This window comes from Pipistrellus hanaki (genome assembly GCF_964339955.1).
Source record: "Pipistrellus hanaki genome assembly, chromosome: 18".
NCBI classification, from domain to species: domain Eukaryota; kingdom Metazoa; phylum Chordata; class Mammalia; order Chiroptera; family Vespertilionidae; genus Pipistrellus; species Pipistrellus hanaki.
Window position 1 is genome coordinate 9,743,270 of NC_140520.1, and position 25,239 is coordinate 9,768,508.

A 25,239-nucleotide genomic window follows, 5' to 3' on the forward strand; every position below is an offset into this window, starting at 1 on the left:
AGAGGGATTCACAGGCTCCTTTTAAAGGGGAGGGGCTGTGCTGAGGCTGAAGAAAAACAGAGAACCCCAAGGATTCAGAAAGGACAGGAATGCAGGGGCAGAGGAATGGTGGTTTCTGCCTCTTTCCAACTGTTGATCATTTACTGAGGGCTCCTCCGAAGACACGGTTGGCCCCATGCCATGTGCTGCAGATCCCGAGGTGAATAAAACATTATCCCGGCTCCCCAGGCTCCGTCTAGAAAGCAAGGTGCTGCCAAATGGCATGAGCAGGGCTGTGGCAGACACAGGAGTATAGTCCATGGGCTCAGGGAGGAAGTGGACATTGCTGCCGGGGCTGACCTCAGACCGCCCCGATCCCTTCACTTCCCCGTGTTGGCTCCTCTTCACAGCTGGACGACCAGCTCCAAGCCCGTGACCCCGGGCCACCGTCGGAGTTGAGCTTCCCAAGACCCACCCAGCACCTGCGCTCCCAGCTGGCGCAGTGCAGGCAGCGCTATCAGGATCTGCAGGAGAAGCTGCTGGTAGCGGAAGCTACTGTGTCTGCCCAGGCCAGCCAGCTGGAGAAGTTCAGGCTCACGCTCAGTAAGTCCTGAGTTCCCATCACCAAGCGTCTGTCTTCCCCCTGTGAAGCCACATGCCTTTCAGACTTCACGTCTTCTCCAACCTAGAAACAGACTTAGCCCTGACCATGGTCCTAGCATCACGGAGGAGGATACTGAACGTTAATTTGCAGGTGGCAGAGAAGAAGTTTGCGTGAGTTAGGGAGGCAGTGGACTAACAGCTGGGTTTGGTGATCTCTCATGTGGTCAGCCACGACCTCACCTCACCCAGCACATACTGATAGTTTCTCTCCTGCTCCTCTGCACCACGTCCGATTCTTCAAAAATACATCATCACTGTTGGTCTAAAATTGGTGCTTTCCAGCAGAAGGCCCTGCAGTGACAGAAGTGTTCTCTGTCTGTATCACGTGTGGCTATTGAACACATGAAATGGGGCTAGTTCATCTTGGGAATTTTACCTTTTATTTAACTTGAATTTAACACTAAATAGTCACATGTGGCTAGTAGCTACCATATTGGACAGGGCAGAGCCAGATGTCTTGGGATTCTGAGTTAGTCCATAGTCATTCAGGTATTTCTTGAGCTTCTGTGGCGAAGGCACTTGCTAGTGTCACTGAGGCTTCTATATGAGAGTATGCACTATCTGCCGTCTCACCATGTCTGGTCCCAACTATGTCTGGGTCAGCGTAGGTGAGAGCATCAGTGGCAAACGCAGGCTCACCCTGGTGGAGGGAAGTCCTGCTGCCTGGAGAGGGTGGTCTCTCCCACTCCGTGAGTCCAAAGAAGCGTATATCCCACTCGGGACCTGACTTCCCACCTCCAGCGAGTGTGCCACCGAGTAAGTGAGACACCCTCTGTCTCTCGAGCAGGTGACTCCTTGGTGAAGCAGGCCAGCAAGCAGGTTCAGGTGGACCTCCAGGACCTGGGCTACGAGACCTGTGGCCGGAGCGAGAATGAGGCTGAGCGGGAGGAGAGCACCAGCCCAGGTAAGGCTCAGTGTCCTTCCCCATCAGCCTTCACATCTGGGTGCTGTTGGCCAATCCCATGCCCGAGGGGGAGGAGGGGGAGAGGGTGCTGTAAACTGAAGAGGACACAGGACCAGAGAGGGACAGGATGTTTGGATGAAAACTCGTTTCCAAGACGAAGCCAAGTGTGAGTGTGAATTCCTAGACTTAGTTTCCAGCATACTACTGTAAAAGAAAATATGGTTCTAGCCAACTGGTTAGTATAGGGGGGAATGCTAAGGCTTACTTTATTAATGAAAAACATCAAATGAGCTTTTGGGAATATGCAAGCCATAAGTTAAAAAAAAAAAAATTGTATTTCTACTATGAAAGGACTTTGATTGTAGGGATATCCAATAATTTGCAATCTAAAACAGGGAGGCCACACCTGACTTGCAGGGCTGTTGTGAGGATAAGTAATACTGTATTTGAGTGCTAATCCCCTGCCAGGGCTGAATAAAGAGCTGCTTCAAATGTTACTCTCACGATTGTCCTTGTGACCACACCGCCTGCCCCGAAGGGCGAGGCTGTGGAGCATGCCCAGCTTTACTCAGGAAGGCGGCTTTGTCTTTTCCCAGAGTGCGAGGAGCCCGACAGCCCCAGGGAACCAGTCCTCATGGAGGGGCTGTGCTCTCAGCAGGAGCGCCTGGGCCCGACCCTGGCCGGCCCCCCCAAGAGGAAGCAGGAGGAGTTCCAGGCATACGGAAAGTCCGAAGACATCTCTGTCCTCCGGAAGGACATCAAAGATCTGAAGGCCCAGCTGCAGACCGCCAACAAGATCATTCAAAACCTCAAGAGCCGGGTCCGGTCTCTCTCCGTCACCAGCGACTACTCGTCCAGTCTGGAGAGACCCCGCAAGCTAAAGGCCGTTGGCACCCTCGAGGGATCTTCACCTCATAGCGTCACTGACGAGGATGAGGGGTGGTTGTCTGATGGCACTTTCTACCCCCCAGGCCTTCAGGCTAAGAAGGACCTGGAGAGTCTGATTCAGAGGGTGTCCCAGCTGGAGGCCCAGCTCCCGAAGTCCGGACTGGAAGGGAAGCTGGCCGAGGAGCTGAGATCAGCCTCGTGGCCTGGGTAAGGCGGGCCTTCCTCGGACCCTTACCAGATAGAGGATGGCGGAGTTTGTGCTTGAAGTAGGGTAGCCAGGCAGGTGGGAGAGAAAACCCAGCAGGGCACTTATTTCAGCGGTCGACCGAGTCTGAAGAAAGGACTAAGAGGGATCCAAGGCACTGGGTGGCGGCCCTGTCTGGGCAATACCAGGTCTCTGGGATTTCCTCCTGGGGATGTATGAGGAAAGGACAGTGGGCACAGTGTACTGGTAAGACTGAAGTTAGGATGCCTGGGTTTGAATCCTGGCTCTGGCGCTCACTAGCTGTGCAACCTATCTAGTCTTTCTGAACTTGTTGTCTTAAAAAAAAAAAAAAAAAATATATATATATATATATATATATATATATACTTATTTCAGAGAGATATTTATTTCATATATATATATATTTCAGAGAGGAAGGGAGAGGGGGAAAGAGAGATAGAAATGTCAATGATGAGAGAGAATCATCCATCGGCTGCCTTCTGCACACCCCCCACTGGGAATCAAGCTTGCAACCCAGCATGTGCCCTTGACTGGAATTGAACCCAAACCCTTCAGTCTACAGGCCAACACTCTATCCACTGAGCCAAACTGGCTAGGGCCTTATGATTCATTTTTTTGGGCCATAGGACAAACATATATAAAACAGTGGAAGAAAGTGGCATAAATTGTTTGATGCAAATAGTCTCTCAGAGCAAAATTTACTCTTAAATACGTCCTGTGTTTTATGTGCCAAAATTCCACTTGGCGGGGAGATCCTTAGAGAAGTGCTCACAGAAATCTCCATGGAAGCCCCCATAACGTATCATTCTCACTCTTTTCCTTCTCTTCCCTGCATTAGGAAATATGATTCCCTGATTCAGGATCAGGCTCGAGAACTATCCTACCTACGCCAGAAAATACGAGAAGGGAGAGGCATCTGTTACCTCCTTACCCAGCATGCAAAAGACACAGTCAAGTCCTTTGAGGACCTCCTGAGGAGCAACGACATTGACTACTATCTGGGCCAGAGCTTCCGGGAGCAGCTCACTCAGGGAAGCCAGCTGTCGGAGCGGCTCACCAGCAAACTCAGCACCAGTGAGTGGGCCACAGGGCTTTGGGACTCGCTCAGTCACTCTCAGCCTCGGGCCCGGGTGGTTGCTGCACCTCCACAGCAGCCTTTTCACCCAGCCTCCAGCCTCCACGTCATTCCTGGGGGCCATTCCAACATCAGGCCTTAGAGTAAGAAAGGTGGGAAGCACGGAGGAGGCACACACAGGGTTGGAGAGGCCACGGCTACCACTGTAGGAAGGTCATTCTTCGTGGAATGTGACCTTGGGGAAGGAGGCTGCATCCCTCCAGCGCTAAGGGGAAGAACGGGAGGTGCTCAGAGCACCGTGTGACAGTAGAAAGAGCCCTGAACTTGGAATTCAAGACCCAAGCTCTTGGCCTGGATGCTGCCATCGACTTGCTTTGGGCAAATGACTTATCTCTTTGGTGTCTGTGTGTCTTCATGCATTGCATGGTATTGCACACAAAAGGAATTCAGAGATAGCTGAAGCACCATGCCCTTTTGGACACGGTGTAGGCACGGATTGCCACAATACAAGGGCTAGGAAAGTTGGTTATAACCGAAGCTCTTTGCTTAGAGAGAATTTCCTGGGCACAGCAGAATCAGTCTTGGGGGCCAAGCACCCCAAATAGCAGGTGCCGAAGTGGGACAGGGTTGATTGTTCATCATCTCAGAGCAAAAGTAGGCTCTACATGAAAGCCGTACATCGGGGAGTCAGTGTGTGGCAGGCTCGGAGGCTGGATTGTCCCAGAGGGAAGCTGGGCACATGCCTTTTAAACTTGTTTGTGTAGATTTAGGGCAGAGGAAATCATGGTGGGGATCACCAGACCAGGGAAAGTCTGCGGTGAGCTCAGGAAAGCCTGCTGGTTCCCCTCCCTAAAGACAGAATCTGGGGCCTCCCAGAATGATGCTCCCACGCACCCTGGACACACACAATACTCGTTCCGTACACAAGTAGGCCCCTGCGTTTGCAGTGTGCGAAGTGGGGCCTGTTTGATTGTCTTACTGCTTCTTTTTGAATTTGGTTTGCAGAGGATCATAAAAGTGAGAAAGATCGAGCTGGACTCGAGCCGCTGGCCCTCAGGTAATTCCACATGGGAGCTGGGGAAGGGACCAGGAATGAGGCCCGAGGGATGAAGCATGGGCCACACATTGGGGAAGTGTGGGTAGAGGAAGGAATAGTTGATTGTAATTCATTCATGTATTCATGGGACACTGTACTGTTGTCTGTCTTTAACCCAATTCTTTACTCATTTTGATATGATTCTGTTGGTTTCCATTTGTATATTTGTTCTCCAGGTTTGGTAACCTGGAGTCAGTCTGATTAAAAGCATACTAACCGTGTTTTAGGGGTTTTGCACCCCCAGGGTCTTCTCTGCTTCCCGCTGTGTGTTTAAAGACCAGGGTGTACTTTTTGCCCATTTGGCTTACTCTCCCACTCTTTCCCCTAGTTCAGTTGGTAGTTAGTTCCGAGCCGCCCAATTTCCTTGGGAAAAAAGAATAATATTACAGTTCTTAGTGGAAAAGGCCCAGACATTGCGGGTCCCTGGGAAGCTCAGTGCCTCAGAAGCCAGCTCTCAGTGAGTTGCTGCATATCGCCTTATCATACACAGTGACACATAGGCTCAGAGTCTGTTGTAGCTGCTGGTTCGAGCCACTTTGTGTCATGCGTGTGCTTTAGACCACACAGTGCTTCTCCACGTGTCCCTGGGGAATGACAGGGTGCTTTTGTTTTTGCCTTTATTTTCGTGTCTAATCCATCAGACACCCAGGGGTCTGTACCTCAGCCATGCAGATGGTTTCATCTGTATTGCTCCTGGATGTGAAGGCAAAGTCAAGCTGCCATGTGGCTCTCAATGCGTTCCTTGCATTCCGTGCTGTCTAGTTGGAGACAGGTAGCCAACAGTTCTCAGGCTGCAGCGTAGTGGGAACCATACTCTAGGTGGCAGTGCCTTGGAGGGCTGGCCCAGTCCCCGCTAGTCCTCAGCGTATGGTGTGGCCAGTGCCCTGGGTAGCGATGGCTATCCCCTCCCTCTGCGCCCCACCTGCTCCCCACCCAACCCTAATCAGAGATGGGTCACTTCCGTTATTCTCTGCGGGAATGTTCCCTTGACTTCTGTGGCTTTTCCCATGTGGTCCAGTCAGGATTAGCTGGTGTGGGGACCCCGATTTCACCTGCTGTCCTCCCTCCCCCAGCAGGCTCCGCAGGGAGCTACAGGAGAAGGAGAAAGTGATCGAGGTCCTGCAGGCCAAGCTGGACGCCCGGTCGCTCTCGCCCTCTAGCAGCCGCGCCCTGTCCGACTCCCAGCGCTCACCCAGCAGCTCCTCCTTCCTGTCCGAGGAGCTGGAAGCCTGCTCCGACATGGACGTAGCCAGCGAGGACACACACGAGGAAGAGAAGAAGGCTTCGCCTGGCCACCCAGGTAGCCACCGCTTTCTGAGCAGGTCCAGCTTTACGTAGGCCGAGAGGAGCCCACCATAAGCCGGCCTCATAGGTCCGCCTGGTGTGGAACAGGCCGAACACGGCTCTGGGACCGAGTGCCAAGCACAGGCCCAGTGCGTTAGGATCCTCTCTCTGCTCCTAACTCTACTAGTTACGCTGGCACCGGGTCTCCGGCCGCGTGTGCATGAGGTTAGACCCCAGGCGAGCTGCAGGGGAGAATGAGATGGTGTCAGTGTTTCTGTCCCGCTGCCTACGAGCACAGACTCTGACCTCCTTTGAGATGGGGCCGCTGGTCCTTCCTGCAGCAATCCCATCAGCAGCAGCTCCCGAACAGCATCCCACGGGTGCTGCCCTTCCTACCTGGTGTCCTTGGAGACGCCATTTTCCTGGTTTCGGGGCTCTGGGCCCTAGAATCACCTCTGTGCTGGCTTGCCCCCCCCCCCCCCCCCTCAAAGGAGCACTCTGTACCTAGGAAATGAACCCCGGTTAAGTGTAAGGCCAGGCTCCAGTTCTTTGTGGATCATCACACATGTTCTTTCATTCGTGGGTTTTGTAGATTCCACCCATCATCACTCAAGTCATTCTGCTGTACTGTCTTCTCCATCATCATCCACCACCGCGCCTCTGGGGGTTAAGGCCGAGCCCAGCAGCAACCCCAGCAGCCTGCCTGCTCCCCAGAGCCCCCCGCAGGAGGCCGCCCAGGCCCGTCCAGGTAGGCAGCGGGCAGCGGGCAGGGCCTCGTCTCCCCTCCCCCGGCTCCTGTCTGGCTTTTCTTCAGAGACAGATGTTTCCATTGTTAGGGACTTATTTGCATCAAATCCTGGGGAAAAATCAAAAGACCATCCTAATTCACTAATTGTGCCTGACTTTTCTTTGTTTGAAATATTTTAGAAAAATAACTCATTCACAACAGACTTGGAGCTGCATACGAAAAGACTCTGACCAATAAGTTGCCTAATCATTTTTATTTTATTTATTTTTCATTAATCTTAACATGAGGATATTTTTTCTATTGGTTTGTGAGAGAGTGGAAGGGAGGGAGGAAGGCAGAGAGAGAGAGTGGGGACGGAGAGAGAGAAAGAGAAAAAGAGAGAGAGAGGGAGAGAAAAGAGAGACATCAATGTGAGAGATACACACCGATTGGTTGCCTCCCACACATGCCCCCGCACCTGGGCCAGGGGATTGAACCTGCAACCCTGTATGTGCCCTTGACTGGAAATCTAACCTGCTGCCCTTTGGTGTGCAGGCCGACACACTAACCACTGAGCACACCGCCCAGGACTGGGTAATCATTTTTGAATAGACCTTTCATTTCTTTCTCTCATTTCACCCCGGGGAGCAAAGAGGCAAAATGTTTCTCGCAAGATTATAGTAGTCAAAGAACGAAAGGAAAGTCACATCTGCCGCCCTCCCCCACGCCCCCAAACTCCCACCCTGTTTTCCCTTCCACAACTTCTGTGGTACATGGGCTGCTCACTTCCTAGCTGGGGAGGCCTCAGAACCCTCAGACAAGATTCTGCCATATTAAATCACTCATGATTTATGAGTGGGTCCGCAGTCCTTAATACGTACATGGTGTGTATCCTGAGGCCAGTTGGAGGGGTACATTTCCTTTAGCTGCCTCAGCCTAATGGCCCGGGGTGCACTGGTTAATCTCAGGTCTGCACCAGCCATGCAGGGAAAGGCAAACCTCGTCTTCTCAATCTTGTACTCATTCCTTTCTCTCTAACGATGTCTCTGCTCTCTCCCTCACTTTCTGTTTCCAGGCCTTCCTTTTTCCTCCATACCCACGCGGGTTGGCCTCCCGCAGGCACCATTGCCCTCAGCTCCACCCACCTTCCTGCCTTTCCGCCCCACTGGCCCTCCCCTCCTCGGCTGCTGCGAGAGGCCCGCGGTCTCCTTGGCCGAGGCTCAGCAGGAGCTGCAGATGCTGCAGAGGCAGCTGGGAGAAAGTGAGCACTTCCTGCACGTGAACCCGCTGATGGCGGCCCCACCCGTGTCGCTCTGCATGGCTTTGCTTTGATGGCAGAGTTTCCTAAAAGCCGAGGGGCGCACATGGCCAGGGGCGACAGTGGGATAATGCTGCTTGCTTAAAAAAATTTTTTTGGAAATGTGTTTGCTGTTATCTTTCTGGTGTGTGTGTGTCCCATCAGCTAACAGATGTCTAGCTCACCAGGCCCTAGTCCTGGTACTGTCCCACTGCTGTCAGGGGGCACTACCACCAAGTGTGCCACGCTGGTGAGGCACTTGCCTATGCAGGATGAAGTGGCCGTGGCAAAGATGGCCACGTTCTGTGACAAAGATGGCCACGTTTCGTGGGACCCTTTCCATGGCCATTATATCCTCCCACTGTGAGATGCTTTTAGTCGAGTTCAGATCCTCACACCCTCAGGTGGGGGCTACAAGGCGGAGGTAGAGGGATTAGAAGGGGGTGACAGCCCCTCTCCCTGTTGTGCAAGGTTCATTTCCGCCCCTGGACAGGGGACATATGGACAGGGAGACCCGGAAACAGAGTTTGATGTAGATATGGGCTAGAGCCCCATCATAACAATTTTGTGTGCGTGTGATCCCTTACAGCTTAGAAAGAATAAGAAAAGAACCTCACATGACGGATTTGCTTTCTAACAGTGTTTAAAGAAACAACTAGAAAGCAGTTTGAAACTACCTTGAAACTGGTGGAAAGTGCTGGTATGTCTGACCTAGAACTTCCTGCTGTAGCAGTTCTTGAGCCAACAATTGATGGATAACAAATCTGTCCCATGCCCCAGGGACAAGAGTGTCCTCAAGGTCACTCTTCTCCCTTCCCCTTCCCATAGTTGTTGGTTCACCTTCATCCAAGGGGAGACATAGAAGGAGAGCACTGCATGGAAAGGGGTCTGGTGCTGTGCGCTGAAGCCCCACCTAGTCTGGGGCACTGACCAGAGTCGGGTGGTCCCCGCGTTGGTGAGGAAGATCGTAGCCCTTTGTCTGCCATCCTGAGGGGCGGTACTCTCCGAGGGACCCTTGCTCACCCATGTTCCTTGTTTGCTTTGACCCAAAGCTTCAGAGAGGACAGTAGAGCATGGCGGCTTCTCAGGTCACTGTGGGACTAACATCTTGCCTGGTGTCCTTGCATGATTTAGGGCATGTGCTCTGCATTGTGTGGCCAGGGAAATTGGAGGATGGGAATATTGTTCACTGGTGCTGATAGTCTTGGGAGCTCCCATGACCTTGAGTAGAATGTGTACGTACTGACTGTCAAGGTGTAGGAAATCACATCTTTATTGAATCCCAGGTAAAATTCCGAGGCTTACGTTTTTCATCCTGTTCTCTAACTCCCAGTGATCCTGATGGATATCTGTATTTTGCAAATTTGGGGAAGGAGAGACCTGTGACTGTATTTCTCAAACATTGCTGTCTATTAGAATCACTTGGGGTGCCTTAAGAACACCCAGTGCCCAAGCTGCACTCCATGCCAACCAAGGCAGCATCTTGGGAGCTCGGGCATCAGCATATATTTTTCTTACACTGTCCCAAGTATTTCCACTGTGTAGCCAAGTTTGAGAACCAGTTACAAATGGAGATAAAAATCAGCAATTAACTACTCAGAGGAGTCTGGCTTGGCAGGAGGAAACGTGTCCTCACTTCTGTTTGCTTAGATAGAGCTACCTGTGCACCTTGCCACCCATGTATATGATCCCTGAAAGACAGCGGTCATGTGAATAGGAACATCCTAAACTACAGCGCTGCCCTCCTCTCTCCATCTCTTCCCCAAGCTGGGCTTCTTTTCTCTAGAAGCAGAGATGATGGTGCTCAGGAGAAGGCCCATGATTTCATAAGTTCTGTGAAAGCATCAGCCTGTGAAATGAAAGGTCCTCTCCCCTCCCGGCCTGCCTCCCTGCCTGCAAGTCTTCAGTGATGCTTCAGGCAGGACTGAGGAATCATGCTGGCTGAGGTCCAATCCCCACTAGCCTTCCCTAGAGCCTCCTGCAGCCTCAACAGGGTTCTCTGGTCTGGAGGAGTTGGGGCGACCATGTCTAGCTGGATTTCATGTCCCCTTCCTCCTCGGACAGCCCCAAAGGAGGAAGGGAAGGACTGACCGCTTAGCTCCTGGGGAAAGCAAGTCCCCACAGGCCAACAGAGTCCTGTTCACAGGTGTGTGCAATGCTGGATCCCATCATCCACGTGGCCCCCGCCTTTGGGAGTGAGTTCCACTCCTGGGACCTCCCTAGACGCTGTCCTAGGGGTTGTGACAGGAGCCAGGGCCCACTGGATTTCTTTGGCTTACACTGGTGACTGTCAGATACTTTATCCGTCTCCTGCCGCTTGGTGTCTCCTGATGGCAAATGCATGGCCTCTAGGTCATGAATCTTCATCTACTGGGCTCTCTGCTGTGGGCTGGGATCTCTGACAGCCACAGGCACCCGTTGGGGTCTGTTCTCGATATGCACACACTTCCTCGCTGATCCTTCCCCTCTGATGCTGTTTCTTTTCTTTTCTTTTTTAAAAAAATATTTTATTGATTTTTCATAGAGAGGAAGGGAGAGGGATAGATAGCTAGAAACACCGATGAGAGAGAATCATCAACCAGCTGCCTCCTGCACACCCCCTAGTGGGGATGTGCCCACAACCAATGTACATGCCCCTGACCGGAATTGAACCTGGGACCTTTCAGTCCGCAGACCGACGCTCTATCCACTGAGCCAATCCGGTTTCGGCTGATGCTGTTTCTCACGCGGGTTTCTTTCTGTCCAGGTGCCAGCACCATCCATCCCGCCTCCCCAGCTACATTGCTGAGCAGCCACTCGGACGCCAGCTCTTCCCACTTCCTCCCTCCTGCTCAACCCCACTCTCCTCTGAGGGGCACCCTAGAACTGGGTGGGATCCTGGAGCCCCGGTACCTGGGCAGCAGCGGCCAGTGGGATATGATGAGGCCTCAGAAAGGGAGCGTATCTGGGGAGCTGTCCTCGGGCTCCTCCCTGTGCCAGCTGAACTCCAAACCCACAGGTGAGTGAAATTAAACCCCGTAGAGGGCCTGTGCCCTCGGCAGGGCTCTTGCATTTCTCTAGTTCCTGGGGATAAAAATGAAAGGGCCACAGCGGTGCTTCGTGCATCCTTCATCCTCCCTGCCAGGGCCCCGGTGCTGTGCTGGGTGTGGGAAAGCCAGGGACTCCGCTGCTCTCACATTCAGCTGCATCCCGAGCACCTGACAGCACACGCTGGGCCCTTCCGGAATGCCGCGACCAGCACTCACAGGACATGCTGCCCTCAGTCAGGAATTGCTGCAGAGAAGGTGGCCCGCCCTGAAAATACATTCTGTGCCCCAAACCAGGCCCGACTTGCCTCGGTCCTAGCTTTCCTGGCCAGGGTCAGGGCAGTGCCCCGTGTGGACCTGTTAGATACAGATGGATGCTGGGACGCGGCTCAGTTCCAATAGTGAGACGACTGTTTGTTTTCAAAAGAAAAGGCTGAGCCCGAAGCAAAATGGTGCAGGTGGTGCAGCCTGTCAACAGCACCCCTCCCCTCTCTGTTCCTGCACCTGTCACCCTCTCCTGGGGCACTTCCTCCTCTCACCAGCCTTGGATATGTGTAGGCTCTCTTTCCCTCCCTTCCTCCCTCTGTCCCTCCCTTCCTCTCTCTGTCCCTCCTTCTCTTCCTCCCTCCCTGGTAAAGGGATGTGAGGGCAGCATTCAGGACCATTAAGCAGCGGATGAGACCATGTCCCTGAAACTGACCCGAGGCCTTGCGTTGAAGGCGGAGGAAGAGCTAAAGGATGTTTAATCCGTCAGAGGAGAGGGTCAGGGTAGCCAGGCCTTCCCCGTCACACCCAGAGTTACACTCAGGAGTGGCCGCTGGGTGGCCAGATGCCAGCAGGCCTGTCCCAGCCTCCGGTTATTTATTTACATTTTTGCGCACATAAACTGGTTTTTAATAAACATTCCCCCCTGAATCAAAACGAACTGAGTGAAAAGGGGCAGCTTCATTTCCAGAACTCAAAGGACTGCAGACTAAAATAAGGTCCGGCAGGAATGTTGAGAAATTCTAGCAAAGCCTGTGAACGAATCGTCCTAGGAGTTTGAACACGTAGGCTGGTTCCAGTCCAGGCGGTGACTAGAATTCAGGGGTCACCAGGCCACGCCGAAGGAACCTTCTTCCCACGGCTCCACACGCTGGGCCGAGACCCACGGTCGGGTGGGGGAAACCACAGGAGAACTCAAGCCAGTGAGATCTCAAGCTAACGAGCACTCCCTGTTGCTTTTCTAAACCAGGCGCAGCCCCCTCTCCCTCACTAGTCACACTGGTCACTGCGCGCTGGCACATAGCCCGGCGCGGGAGGAGGTGCATGGGGCTTGCTCGGCCCGGGCTGTCCTGTGGTGGAAAGCACCCTGTTGCCTGGGTGCCCATGGGAGAGGGTGCAGTTGGCAGAAGGACGGTGGCGTGTAGGCCATCTTGCTGAGAAGCCGGTGGCCGAGCCCTGTGCCCGTGTGGACCCTGGCACCTGTGACCAGGACTCTCCCGCCTCTCTCCTGCCTGGCGGTGGCTGCAGGGGCTGACCTGCTGGAGGAGCACCTTGGCGAGATCCGGAACCTGCGCCAGCGCCTGGAGGAATCCATCTGCATCAACGACCGCCTGCGGGAGCAGCTGGAGCACCGGCTCAGCTCCACGGCCCGTGGAGGCGGTAGGACGGCCCGGGCTTCCTGTTTCTGGTCCTCATTGGGAGCTTCTGGAGGGAGGGCCCTCGGGCAGAGCTTCAGAGCACAGTGGTCGGCTTACGCGGTTGCTGCCTGCCAGCAGCCAGGCAAGGCTCTGGGCAAGCACCGCTGTCCTTCCTGTGCAGGCAGATGGAGGGGAGCTCAGAGAGGGACCTTCCTCAGGGCAGAACCCACCAGGTCTATCCCAGAGCCATGGACTTCTCATCCTCCTTAATCTGCTCTCGTACTTCCTGCCAAGTCCTCTGTGCCCTTGTCCTGAGGTTGGCAGGTGGTAGGGCCAGGTCTCCGGGGCCCTCCCTCAGCCACTTACCCGAGTGGCTTTTCCCCACACTCGCCCCCAGCTGCTGCCACTGGAAGGCCGTCCCTCCCACACACCTTGTCGGCCCACCGCGCAGCTGCAGCTATGTGGGGGAACGAGCCCCCCTGGCCACCGCAGCCAGGGCAGGTGACAGTGCAGCTGAGAACCCCGAGAGGATGACGGGAAACCAGGCCTCGGCCCCCAGGCCTGAGTCCTCGGGGTTTTCTGTGGGTGGGACAGTGTCTTTGGCGATACAGAAGGGGCAGCTTTGAAAGCATCTGCCACCCACATGCATAACTCGTCTGCTCTCTCTTCCGGGGCAGGATCCACGTCTAACGCCTACAGTCAGGGTCTGGAGCCCACGGCTCAGCTGCACAGCGAGAACAGGGCCCTTCGGGAGGAGAACCGCAGCCTCCAGGCTCAGCTGAGTCACCTGTCGCGAGGTGGGTGCCAGAGCCACACACTGGTCACCACGGGTGCCTGTCTTCCCTGGCCACAACCATCGCCAACAGGAGAAGCAGAGAGAGCAGGTGGAAAGGGCTGCTCCTGAGAGGTGCCACCTACGGGCCCTCAGACTCCGGGGCCCCAGGGACACATAGCCCTTGGGAACCACTCCTGCGTGCAAACCCGTCTGCTGATATAGTCACTGGCTATCAAAGCGGATACCACTTAGGTATCTGTCCTACCTTCCCCCCACAGCTGATTTGGACAAAAAAGGAAGGAACCTGAGTGGCCTATAAACCCTCTTACGTTTCTCCTGACTGCACTGCAGCTCTGTGTGTCCCTCCTGGTACTGGGCTGCCATCCCCGTGTCCCCTCACCACGTCCCCTCACTCCTCAGTTAGGCTCCTCTCTGGTCAGGAGTCCTCATGACTGTGTCTGGAGGTGCCTGTAAAGTGTTTCCAGAGCTTTCCCAGTCTACACAGTGGGCATCCACAGGCAGTCATCCACACTTGGGCATACAGAGGTGGTCATCCATGGGTGGACATCCCCAGATGGAACCCACAGATGGGCATCCACAGGTGGGCATCCACAGGCAGTCATACATGGGTGGGCATCCATAGGTGTCATCCATGGGTGGGCATCCCCAGATAGAACCCACAGGTGGACATCCACAGGTGGGCATCCATAAGTGGCATTCATGGGTGGGCATCATTTTCGATATGGCCTGAGGTGCAGCTGACCTTAGTGTTAGCTGACTTGCTCAAATCACTATATTGTTAATAACAAATTATTTGTGTTTACTAATATTTACTAAATAGTCATAGAAGACTAAGAATAGTGTCCAAAAGGATAAGCTGAGAATGAATGAATGCTTCTGGAAGAGAAAAAAGATATCAACAGATTTTTCCAAATTAGCCACCGCAGAGAAAGGAGATAGGGGAGGAAAGGTCACTGCTTGGGGAAGATCAAGGCTAACACACAGAGAGAAGGCACGGTTACTGAGCCACCATTGTGTGCCTGGCAAGACGAGAACAGAGCTCCGGGGAGAAGACGGAAGAGTTACACGAGCACAGTTTGCCAGGCCCAGGTGAATTCTCCCCGGAGGACTGACGGCACCTGCAGTCTTGTTCTCAGAGTCTCCAGAATCTTTAAGAATGAAGCGCATAGAGATGCCACCAGCCCAGAGCAGATGTCCCTATTTTCAAAATGACGACAGTAATATATACGAAAAACTGTAGACAGGAGATCTTGTTGTTGATCTCTGCCAAAATCAAGAATGGACTGTTGCGCAGAGGGTTGTGAGCACTTAGGAACAATAAGCGTTAGCAACCAGAGTGTTTTCTCTAATAGCAAGTAGGCCTCATTCAGCAGAGGCCCAAGGGCATTGCAAGGACGAGGCCCATTCCCCGGTGTGTGTGGACAGTGAGCCGACCACACACACACACACACACACACACACACACACAGGCCGGCTGCAGCATGCACCCACCTTCCTTTTGCCTTAGCTCTGTCTGTCGGGATGATGTGCTTGGGCTCACCTTCCTGCTGACCTCTGCCCCCAGTCTAAACGCTCCTGTGTTCTGCTCACCAGAGCACTCCCAGGAGGCAGAGTGCCTGCGGGAGGCGCTGCTGACCTCGAGGTCCCGGCTGCAAGAGCTGGAAGCGGAGCTGGAGCACCAGAAAGTGGACCGGCAGCAGCTTCTGGAAGACTTGAAAGAGAAGCAGCAGGAGATCTTGCATTTCCAGGAGGAGCGACTCTCCCTCCAGGAGAAGGACTCCAGGTCAGGGGGTGCCCACAGATAAGGGAGGAGGCCCCAGTTTCAGGTGCAGAAGAAGGGATCTTGGCAAGACAGTTAATGGCCCCTTTTGGAGCCCTGCTAGCCCCTTGCAATTCCTGATTTATGGGTGACATGCACAGAGGCAGGGACTTCTCTGGGAAGGCAGAACTCCGGCACCAGCCGTGGTGCTCGCCCCCAGCCTAGACGCTAACTGCCTGGCAGCGTGAGAAGAGCATCCGGGGCAGTAGGAACGCTGTGCTGGTGTGTCCCAGCCACTGTAGCTAATAGCACCACTCCCAACAGTCCCTTCCCCTCCAGCCTCTGTCCCCACACCTGTAACATCAAAGCCAGGGGCTTTGTGACCCCGAGTAGGCAGCTCGGACTAAGCCTCTCTGGTTTGAAGGTTGGCTCGCAGTGTCTGACCCTGGGGTGGCCGAGTGCCCTGCAGGCTCAGCGCCCTCCCCGTCCCCCTTCCCCTCCCGGCAGGCTGCAGCACAAGCTGGCCCTCCTGCAGCAGCAGTGCGAGGAGAAGCAGCAGCTCTTCCAGACCCTCCAGTCGGAGCTGCAGATCTACGAGGCGCTTCACAGCAGCTCCAAGAAGGGGCTGAAAGGTATGCGTTCCCCTCCCGCCCCCCTGGCCGTGAGCTCCCCGCCCCTGCTTAGGATCCCGGTGGGGTCTTCGTCACCTTGGAGGGTACAGGTCCTGGAAAGCTAGGTCCGTCTCAGAAACACCATCAGCCAGGCCTGGGGCTCCCGGTCCAAACAGGGGAGCTCTCCTACGCACAGCCTGGAGGTTGGCGACAACAGTGAGGTCGAGCCTAGACATCCTTAAAGAGAGACCACAACATCAGACCTCACCCACCATCTAGGCCAGACGCCAGTTAGTTCCTCAAGGTCCAGGTATTCAAGGATGCTGTTTACGTGCACAGAACTCATATTTGGAAAGGTCTTGGCTGGTGTGAACAATACATCCCGACCACCACGCAGCCTGTGCATCAGGCCGCCTGCTCCCGCTCCGACCCCTTCCCAGGGAGAAAAGAAAAAGATACAGGAATTGTTTATATGGAAATACCACTAATAGGACCTACATTCCTAGGCTGGATTTACATTTTAAACTCTCAAAGAAGACGTTTGTCACCTGCTGAAATAAAAATTTTTAGCAGTCCCAAGCTTGATTAAAAACATCTGTGGCACCCAATACACTTAATTTTTAAAAATAAGTAAACAATAGTGGTAGAAATACAGGACATGGAAGCCTGGGTCTGGAGCTGGCCATGGGCTCGCGGAGGAGGGCGTGAGGTGGAAACGCATTTCCACAAGGACGTTGTAGGCCACGGTCGATAGAGGAGCACCCTTGTCCCGACAGCACCGTGGTGCGAGCGTGGTGTCCCTGTGGGGAGACCATGTCTGAAATATGGTCAGGCTGTGTGTACCGTCTTGTAAGAGGGACATTGACAAGCTAAGGACACCGAGAAGACACAGTGACTAGAAATCTCAAGCTGAGGGACTAGAGATCTCAAGCTGGTTGAAGAAACTAACAGTGTTTAGGCTGGGAGTTGAAATGCTAGGCTTGACCTCCGCTGCCAATATCAAATGCCCTCCAGGTGCCGGTGGGTAATTTCAGAAAAAGTCCAGACTCCACACAGGAGAAGTGGCATTCCCATCCCAGGTGCGCTGCCTGGGTCTCTGAGATGGCCGTGCGTCCCGGAGAAAGGAGTGTCACGGAGCGTCCGACAAACGCTGAGAAATACTCGGGTCAGAGCTACCAACCCTCCTCCTCTGCTTTCAGCTCACACCTGGGATGCCTGCCACCCGGTCCCTTTGAGCAGCGACCTGAGCCACCTGGTGGCAGAGATCCGGGCCCTGAGGGGGCAGCTGGAGCAGAGCATTCAGGCGAACAACAGCCTGCGGCTGCAGCTGGAGCAGCAGCTGGACCGCGGTGCCCGCAGCGCCAGCCCCGGCCCCTCCGGCAGCCACAGCACTGGCCCCGGAGACAAGCAGCCGCTGCTCCCAGGTAGGAAGGCGAGGGCATCGGGACGCCCTCAGCCAGCTGCCTGGCCGCCAGGCGTCTGTGGTGGGAGGGACAGTCTTGCCTCCTCCGAGCTCCTTGGTGCAGGTCGGGGTGACATCGCGGAGGCTCCGGTGAATTCAGTGCCTGAGCGGGGTCCGGGCTTCAGGCTCCGACTCCGCGTGCCACCTTCCACGTTTCCCAGGGCCAGGTGTCTGAGCTCCTCAGGTACTGAGGCCTGGCTTCCCTCATTTTTGAAGATGCAGGGAACAATATGGAGTCTGTGTAGTTATGTGGAGTGTTAAATGAAATAATTTACAAGTGCTTATTAGCACAGGAAGAATCGCGCAGTGATTGACAGTGGTGCGCCTTAACCACTCCTGTATTTGTATTTGTAGAGTGTTTTAAAACTCCCCACAAGCCGAAACCAGTTTGGCTCAGTGGATAGAGTGTTGGCCTGTGGACTGAAAGGTCCCGGGTTCGATTCCGGTCAAGGGCATGTACCTTGGTTGATGGGCACATCCCCTGTAGGAGATGTGTAAGAGGCAGCTGATCGATGTTTCTCTCTCATCGATGTTTCTAAGTCTCTATCCCTCTCTCTTCCTCTCTGTAAAAAATCAATAAAATATGTTAAAAATAAATAAATAAATAAATAAATAAATAAATAAAACTCCCCATAAGCTTTCAAATAATTTCATCTGCTGCTGGGCAAGCTTTACAGTTTTCATAGGAGAAAACATGGGCACGTTAACTGACCTGCTAAGGCATACATGGCTCAGATCTCACCCAGATTTCCAGGCTGCGTTCCTCCCGCCGCCCCAAGCTCCTCTCGGCGCTGCTGGCCGTCCAGGCTCTCTAGCCTGGCTTCCCTTCCCCTGGCACGAGGGGACCTCAGTCACTGCCCACGTCCCGTCCCACCACAGAGGCCTGACAGGGAGCAGGCTCCGAGCCACGCTGGCCTAGCAGATGGTCTCTGTGTTCAGGACACTTGCCACTTCCTCCACTGTAAGCCTCGTCTCCCTCCAGGCCCGCCTGGCCCGCCAAGGCTCCTGCCTCCTGTTCTTCCCGCGCTGCTGCATTTTCCCAGCGCTAACGCCTCCTCAGAAGGGAGACTAGAATGCTGGGTTTAGCCCTAGCTGGTCTGGCTCAGTGGATTGAGCATCGGCTTGTGGACTGAAGGGTCCTGGGTTTGATTCTGGTAAAGGGCACATACCCAGGTTGCAGTCTACATCCCCAGGTGGGGCCATGCAGGAGGCAGCTGATCAATGATTCTCTGTCATCATTGATGTTTCTCTCTCTTTCTCCCTCTCTTCCTTTCTGAAATCAATAAACATATATTTAAAAAGAATTCTGGGTTTAGTCGCCCATACGTCCCTTCATTCCCTGATTCAGTATGTTTAACATATATGTTACCTATACTTATGCATAGTTATACTTCGTAACAAAGCTTAGTGTTAGACACTACATGCAAATTCGTGTTCAAAACAGGGGCTAGAAAAATATATATCTGATCATCTTTGCATTAGACTTTGCTTCCTCCACCCTTCAATTCCAGGATCAACCTGCTCCACACCTTGCGGTCGGTGTGCTCTGGCTAGTGCTGTGGCCGCGGGTGTGAGGGGGACCCAGGGGGGAGGGTGTGCCTGTGTGTGGCGAGCAGCCTGTCCCAGGTCCCTGAGAACCTCCTTGTCTTCACCCCCAGATGCAGGTGCCTCGCCTCCCGTGCGGGACGTCGGCATGAACCCAGCCCTGGTCTTCCCGGGCTCTTTCACGGCTCCTGGTCCAGACGCCACCCTCCTCAGTAGGACAAATGGTAACTATGGCAACCGGAGGGCACGGGGCTGGTGATGGAGAGCCGTCACTGCAAGTAACCCTCGGTTTTCTGTACCCACATCCTCTGAATTTAGGGCGTGCGCTCTGCCTGCCCCGAGGCTGTTGGCCGCCCTCACTGGCCGCCTTTCCTGCCATGACACTCGCTCCTGTGAGTGTCCTTTAGCTCAGCTGGTGCTTCATCACACGCAGTCGCTCCCTTCCAGAAAGAGCTCTCAGAATCCAGCCTCCGCTCCTGCCCTGTCTTCTCACCCTAGACGTTTTGATGTTTCAATGAAAAAACATTGGTTCCCAATATTTCTTGTGCAATAAACACAGAATTTGCCTCCTGCAATTCCATCACTGTGAGGTGATGTGAGAAAGATGACAGAACATAGAACCCAGACCATCCGGACACCACACCCTGGGCTTTTCCACAGCTGCCCTCCCTGGCCCCGGCCCTTGCCGTACGTACTCGATGTGTCTTTCGGGTTGGCATGAGCAGCGGGGTTTGCTGTGCCTTTGTTTTCCAGATCTGGGTTCCGATGGAGCGAAGAGCCCTACCAAGCTGGAGGGCGACGCTGCTGACGGCTGCTTCGCCAATAAGCACGGCCGCCACGTGGTCGGCCACATCGATGACTACAGCGCCCTGAGGCAGCAGATCGGGGAGGGCAGGCTGCTGGCCAGCAAGATCGCGGCCGCCGTGAGATCCGCCTGCAGCTGCCCTGGCCTCGAGGCTCGGGGCTCTGAGGTAGGGAGTCACACCACGGTGCCTAGGTGCCCCTGCCCTGGGCCCTTTCTTCTGGTTTTTATTTTAAATTGGTTTTTAGAGAGAGAGGAAGGGGGAGAGAGAGAGAGAGAGAGAAAGAGAGCGAGAGCGAAACATGGATGTGAGAGTGAGACCTCAATTGGCTACCTCCTGCATGCCCCCCACCGGGGACGGAGCCTGCAACCCCTGCAGGTGCCCCGACCTGGAACTGAACCAGCACCTCTCAGGCCGGGAACGACACCCAATCAAGTGAGCCACACTGCCCAGGGCCCTTTCTTCCGACTTTAGCTCCTCCCACTTACTCATGCATTCATTGACTGCTTCTTTTTTTTCCACCTCCACCCTCTCCTGCCATCAACACACGGGAGATTTACTTCCTGTTTTCAGGGGGACAAAGCAGGGTCAGAGTCTTTTTCTTGCACCTGCTCTTCCTCAAGTAACTTTAATTCCAATTAATTGGTATGCCCTCATGGTATAGTTTGCTCCCCTTCAGGACTTTAGGCTCAGAACTAGACGTAAAAAGAATGCGGGGGAAGCTGGAATCCCTGAGCCCTTGCAGGTGGGAGATCACGGCTGAGGCCAGGGGCCCTGGGCTTCCAGGCCTGCGTCTGCCTCACGCACAGAGGAAGCTGGAAGCGTGAGATGGCTGACGGCATGCTCAGGGGAAGATATCTGTCAGCCCAGTGATGCCCGCGCTCCCTCCCTCCCTCGCTCCCAGGTGCTGGGCAGCGGAGGCGTCCGTGAGCTTCGCAGCAGCGCCAATGCCCTGGGCCACGTGCTGGATGAGTCGGCCTCCCTCCTGACCATGTTCTGGCGGGCAGCCTTGCCCGGCTCCCACGGCCCTGCGCTGCCTGGCAAAGCGGTAAGAGACCAGCACCCTTTGCTGGTTCCACCCCTCACCCCCCAACCATGCTGCACCCCCAGCCCCGTAGAGCCTGAAGATCAGGAACGAATCAGATAGATGGGACCTGGGGAGACCTCTCATCTGTGGGTTCTGCGGTCAGTGCCATTCTGACCACATCCCTTCTCCTCCCGCCCCAGCCCACAGGACAGAAATCAAAGGGGAAGGAAAGGGTCAGAGAAGGGAGAGACAGGAGAACCCTGGTAGCCGTAACTGCTCCGTTTCTTTAACGTTCTGAAGTGGGGCTGGGAAGTTCAGGGATAGGTTAGAGAGCATCAATGCCCCCACCCCACCCCCAGCACGCACAGAGTCAAGCAGGGTCCCAGAATGTCCCCGTGAGAGGGCCACCCGCTGGAGCCCACGAGGGCACTTCAGTCTGCATCTCTGGGCCAGGCCTGGAGCGTCAGCCACCCCTTGCTCTCAGACCTCAGTCTGCTCCCCGGGTGGCAGGTGGCGGCACTTGGACAGGCAGGTTCGGAATCCCCTCCAGGGCTTCTAGCTCCAGATCCTAGCTGCCCACACCGAGGGGACCCACCGATGCTAATTCCAAGTGTGTGTGTCTGGGGGGGGGGGGGGGGGAGGGTCTTGCCATCTGGTGGTTGGCACTAATATTTACAAAAGTGCAGGCAGTCTTTGGCCAGCCCTGCCTCCCAAGGCACAGCATTCCTGATTACCAGGCTCAGTGTGATGCCCAGTGATGGAGGACGTCAGCCCTAAGGTTGAGCTCTGGTCACAGCCGGGAGTCTCCGTATTGTCCCGGGGGCAGGTCCTCTCAGCAGCCGGAGCTCCGTAGCCGGAGTGCAGGCCTGCAGGCTGCTGGCCCCAGGTGCTCAGTGTTCCGCCTGCTGGTTCATCCTGAGCTGTCAGCACTGCAGGGTTTTGAAACTTCCATGGAATCCACTCCAGAAATTGTTGGGAAGATCAAGGAATCCTGCTTTGGGTTGTAAGAGCCACAAGCATGGGGTGTGTAGGCCTCTGACAGAGAACAGCCCGCTATTCCTCCTTCCCCAGGGAGAGGCCTCGACGAGGGAGCTTCTGGAGCTGAGAGCCAAGCTGTCCAGGCAGGAGAGCCTCCTCCAGAGCACGGCCGAGCGCCTGAGGACCGCCAGCCGGCAGAAGGAGAGCCTGGAGCAGTTCATCTTCAGTCAGCGTGGGTGCCTGAGCCGGGAGGGGAGAGGGCCGGGCGGGGGTGGGGGTGGGGTGTGCAGACGCCCCACTGTGCTGCGGGCGGGCAGCCGAGGGGAGACTGAGGCGATGCCCAGCCTCCGGTGCCCTGAGTCAGTGTGACAGCAGAGCGAAGTGGGCTTGGGGGCAGAGGGAGGCCCGGGCTGAGGGCCTGGAAGACACACTGTAGAACACACACACACACCCAGGGCAGCCTGGGCCCCGCTTGCTGGTAATCTCCGCCTTGTCGGGCTCTTTGTTTCCCAGTGACCAGGACGCACGATGTTTTGAAGAAGGCAAGGACTAATCTGGAGGTAAGGAAGCCACCGCCCCAGTCCGAGCCACCCATCCCTGTGGCCAAAGTCTGTGGGTGACCCTCCGCCTGCTCCGGCCACTGGGCTTCTGGCCCACAGAGGAGTGCAGGTCGTCAGCGGGCATCCTCTAGTCTCTCTCCCCCCCCACCCTCCACCAGGGGCTCCATCTTCTCTCTCTACTCCACCTCCCTCTCCTTTTCTGCCACGTCAGGGGCCCGGAGAAATGCAGCTCCCTTGATGCTGGAGTCCGGGGCCTCTGCCCCAGGAAAGGGCTCCTGAGGCCGGTGTGTCTGCTGGGCTTTTCTGTGCTTCTTTAGGAAAATACAAAAGCAAGGTGCCACCTAATAAATCGGATTCACTGCACACTGTTGGGCCAAAAACAGCAATTTGATTTTTGCTGTGTCTTTTTCTTTTAAGTAACAAAACACACTGGGCCTCACTGACCTAAGAGAATTAGGTAGATAAAGGCTGAGCCGCGGAGGGAAAGCTGTATGTACACGGCAGACATTCTCTACAGTTGCTGAAAGCACTAACTCACTCCCTAGCAAGTACTTTGCAGAAAAACTGGAGGTGTCACAAATGGCTCAACACTCAGAAACCGAATCTTTCAGCCTGGACTTGAACTGCTTTGCCATAAGCATGTGAGCATGTTCCTGAATGGTAACCGGGGAGAACGTGGGTTCCCCCAGTGAGAAAGTGAGTTAAACTCTGCACACACACACACACACCCTTTTTTTTTTTTTTTTCTAATTCCCTCTTGTCTTTCTCTCGATGATTCCTTTCCTTCCTGAGCCTTTTTAGAAGAACACTTCCAAGATTGCCTCTGTAAAGCCTTATTCCTGCCCCAGCAAAGGTAACCCACCGACTTCAGCTCCCGCTGGCTCCCCAGCTTGGAAGTTTCTCTCTACCCCGCTAGGGGCCGGGGCCTGGTTCTCATCCTGGGCTTGTCACTAACCGGCTGTGTGGCTTTGGCTGCCCCTCGGCTGTAAGAGTGGCCCTAGACCCGAATGATCTCCGAGGTCCCTGCTGGCCTGGCCCCTTTTTCTCCTCGTTAAGTAGTTGGGACGTAACGGGGGGCTCTCACAGTATCCCCTCTCACCACGTCTGTGTGCGCATGTGCCACACTGAGCATCTCTTCCCGGGAGAGCACAGAGCCATCGTTTGCTGCAAAGCGGATTGAGAGCGAGCTGGCCCGAGGGGGTGGTCGGCTCCAGCTGCTGCGTGCACGGCAGCTTTGAGCAGGGATATGGCCACACGAGGAGGCGGGAACCTTTCCACTAACCTGGCGGCACCCCTCACTCCCCGGCCACGGGGCAGCCCCTCAGCTGCTCCTCTTCGCAGGCCCTCGCTGTGCCGGCTTCTGCCACCACTCAGCTCCCTCCCGCACAGCCTCAGTGTCCCCCGGGGGCCGGACCGCAGTCCTCACTCACTCGGGTGTGGTTCTGTCCGCAGGTGAAATCGCTAAGGGCCCTGCCGCGCCCTCCAGCCTTGTGACCCTTGCCTTCCAGGAGCCATGCAGGAAGCGCGGCCACCAGCGGTCCCTAAAGCAGCAGGAGGGATGGGCCTGCCCCCCTTTCGTGCAGCTGCCGCTCTGCTGAGGCACCCGGCCCTGCTCCTCCCTCCTGCGGGGGTCAAGAAGGAGCCAGAGGCGGCCGGTGGGGTAGGGCGGGAGGCGGGGGCCTCCCCTGCACTTACAGACACCAGCTCAGGCCCCTGCCCGGCACTGAGCACAACATGCTTATCACCGAGCACAACATGCTTATCACTAAGCGAAACCGCGTAGCTTGTAGACGCCCTGGGCGCTGCTGGGGAAAGCCCCGGGGACCCGGGACCCGCAGCCGCACAGCCCCCCCCAGGAGGAACCTCCGTCAGCTCGGGAGCGGGACCTGCTTCCCACGGTGCATGTGGTCCCGCCTGGAGCTCCATCGCAGACCGGAAGCACACGCGGAGCACCATTCAGAGCCGCGCCTTCGGGCCAGCGCAGCAGGTCCCAGGCCACCGGGCGTCCGCCCCCACGGCGGCAGCGCGTCCTCGGAATCCTCTTGGCGGAAGGGCCACTCCCGGACACCATCTCGTGCTCAGCCAGCGCCCTCCTCTCTTCCCCCCGATCTCCAAAGTGTGCCGGCCCCGCGCCGGACAAGCTGTCCCGCTATCGCCGGGACGGGGGGCTGATGGCCAGGCCAAGCCACGGACGACTGTGTAACGCAAACCCGTGGCCTCCGTGGGTGGCGTGTGAGAGACCGCTGTGCTAAAGCCCGCCCGGTCTGGCTCTGCAGCGTGTGTATGTGTGAATAGCTGTATGATATGTATTTATATATGTTGCCGTAGCCATGGATTGGAGGCCGGCATGGCTGGTGGACGGGATCTGTGGGAGGAAATGAAACCTCTTTCCTGGGGGCTATTAGAGCAAACCGTACATAAAGCAATAAAAGGTTTTTTCGCCCGCTCTGTCTCCGGTGTCTGCCTCGGTGTTTGGGCTGCGTGTGTCAGAGCAGGACGTGCCAACAGTTCCTGACACGTGTAATGGATCATGAATCGGTATTGACTGAAGACATGAATGAGCAAGAGGGAGAGAGTTCAATAGGGAAGCATGGTCTGTATGGCCACGCAGACCTGGGTTTGCATCCTGTTTCTGTTACTGAGGAGCCTTGAAGTTCGGCAGGGTATCTTCTCTGTGAGCCTAAGTTTTCTCACCTGTGGAATGGGGACGCTGTGGAGTGAGTAGAGACTGGACGGAAGGCACTCGGCACAATACCTCACATACAGGAGGCAGCAAGTGGCTCAATTCTTGATCTGAGGCTCAATGTACCCAGTTTCCCCGAAAATAAGACAGTGTCTTATATTAATTTTTTCTCCCAAAGTTGCGCTAGGTCTTATTTTCAGGGGATGTCTTATCTTTCCATGCGCTAGG

The 25,239-nt window shown here is 55.2% G+C and overlaps 1 protein-coding gene across 43 annotated transcripts in view; it reads left to right on the top strand.

The window, feature by feature from the left end:
• The window catches only part of PDE4DIP (phosphodiesterase 4D interacting protein), a 138,295-nt gene extending 113,523 nt beyond the window's left edge, over positions 1-24,772 (top strand). For 3 of the 43 annotated variants that reach the window (XM_084866359.1, XM_084866336.1, XM_084866352.1), the window contains 19 exons: positions 390-582; positions 1,430-1,546; positions 2,143-2,641; positions 3,499-3,734; positions 4,741-4,792; positions 5,908-6,131; positions 6,708-6,863; positions 10,886-11,137; positions 12,678-12,809; positions 13,465-13,584; positions 15,177-15,366; positions 15,850-15,974; positions 17,153-17,377; positions 19,074-19,184; positions 19,714-19,931; positions 20,668-20,811; positions 21,862-22,000; positions 22,282-22,328; positions 23,837-24,772. In XM_084866359.1, coding sequence (XP_084722485.1) covers positions 390-582; positions 1,430-1,546; positions 2,143-2,641; positions 3,499-3,734; positions 4,741-4,792; positions 5,908-6,131; positions 6,708-6,863; positions 10,886-11,137; positions 12,678-12,809; positions 13,465-13,584; positions 15,177-15,366; positions 15,850-15,974; positions 17,153-17,377; positions 19,074-19,184; positions 19,714-19,931; positions 20,668-20,811; positions 21,862-22,000; positions 22,282-22,328; positions 23,837-23,926 — 3,270 coding nt within the window. In that variant the 3' untranslated portion in view covers positions 23,927-24,772. Of the gene's footprint in view, positions 1-389; positions 583-1,426; positions 1,547-2,142; positions 2,642-3,498; positions 3,735-4,740; positions 4,793-5,904; positions 6,132-6,707; positions 6,864-7,917; positions 8,104-10,885; positions 11,138-12,677; positions 12,810-13,464; positions 13,585-15,176; positions 15,367-15,849; positions 15,975-17,152; positions 17,378-19,073; positions 19,185-19,713; positions 19,932-20,667; positions 20,812-21,861; positions 22,005-22,281; positions 22,329-22,539; positions 23,182-23,780 lie in introns of all 43 variants that reach the window. The other 40 variants (XM_084866356.1, XM_084866361.1, XM_084866342.1 and 37 more) reach the window with 24 other exon arrangements.
• Positions 24,773-25,239: the final 467 nt, after the last annotated feature.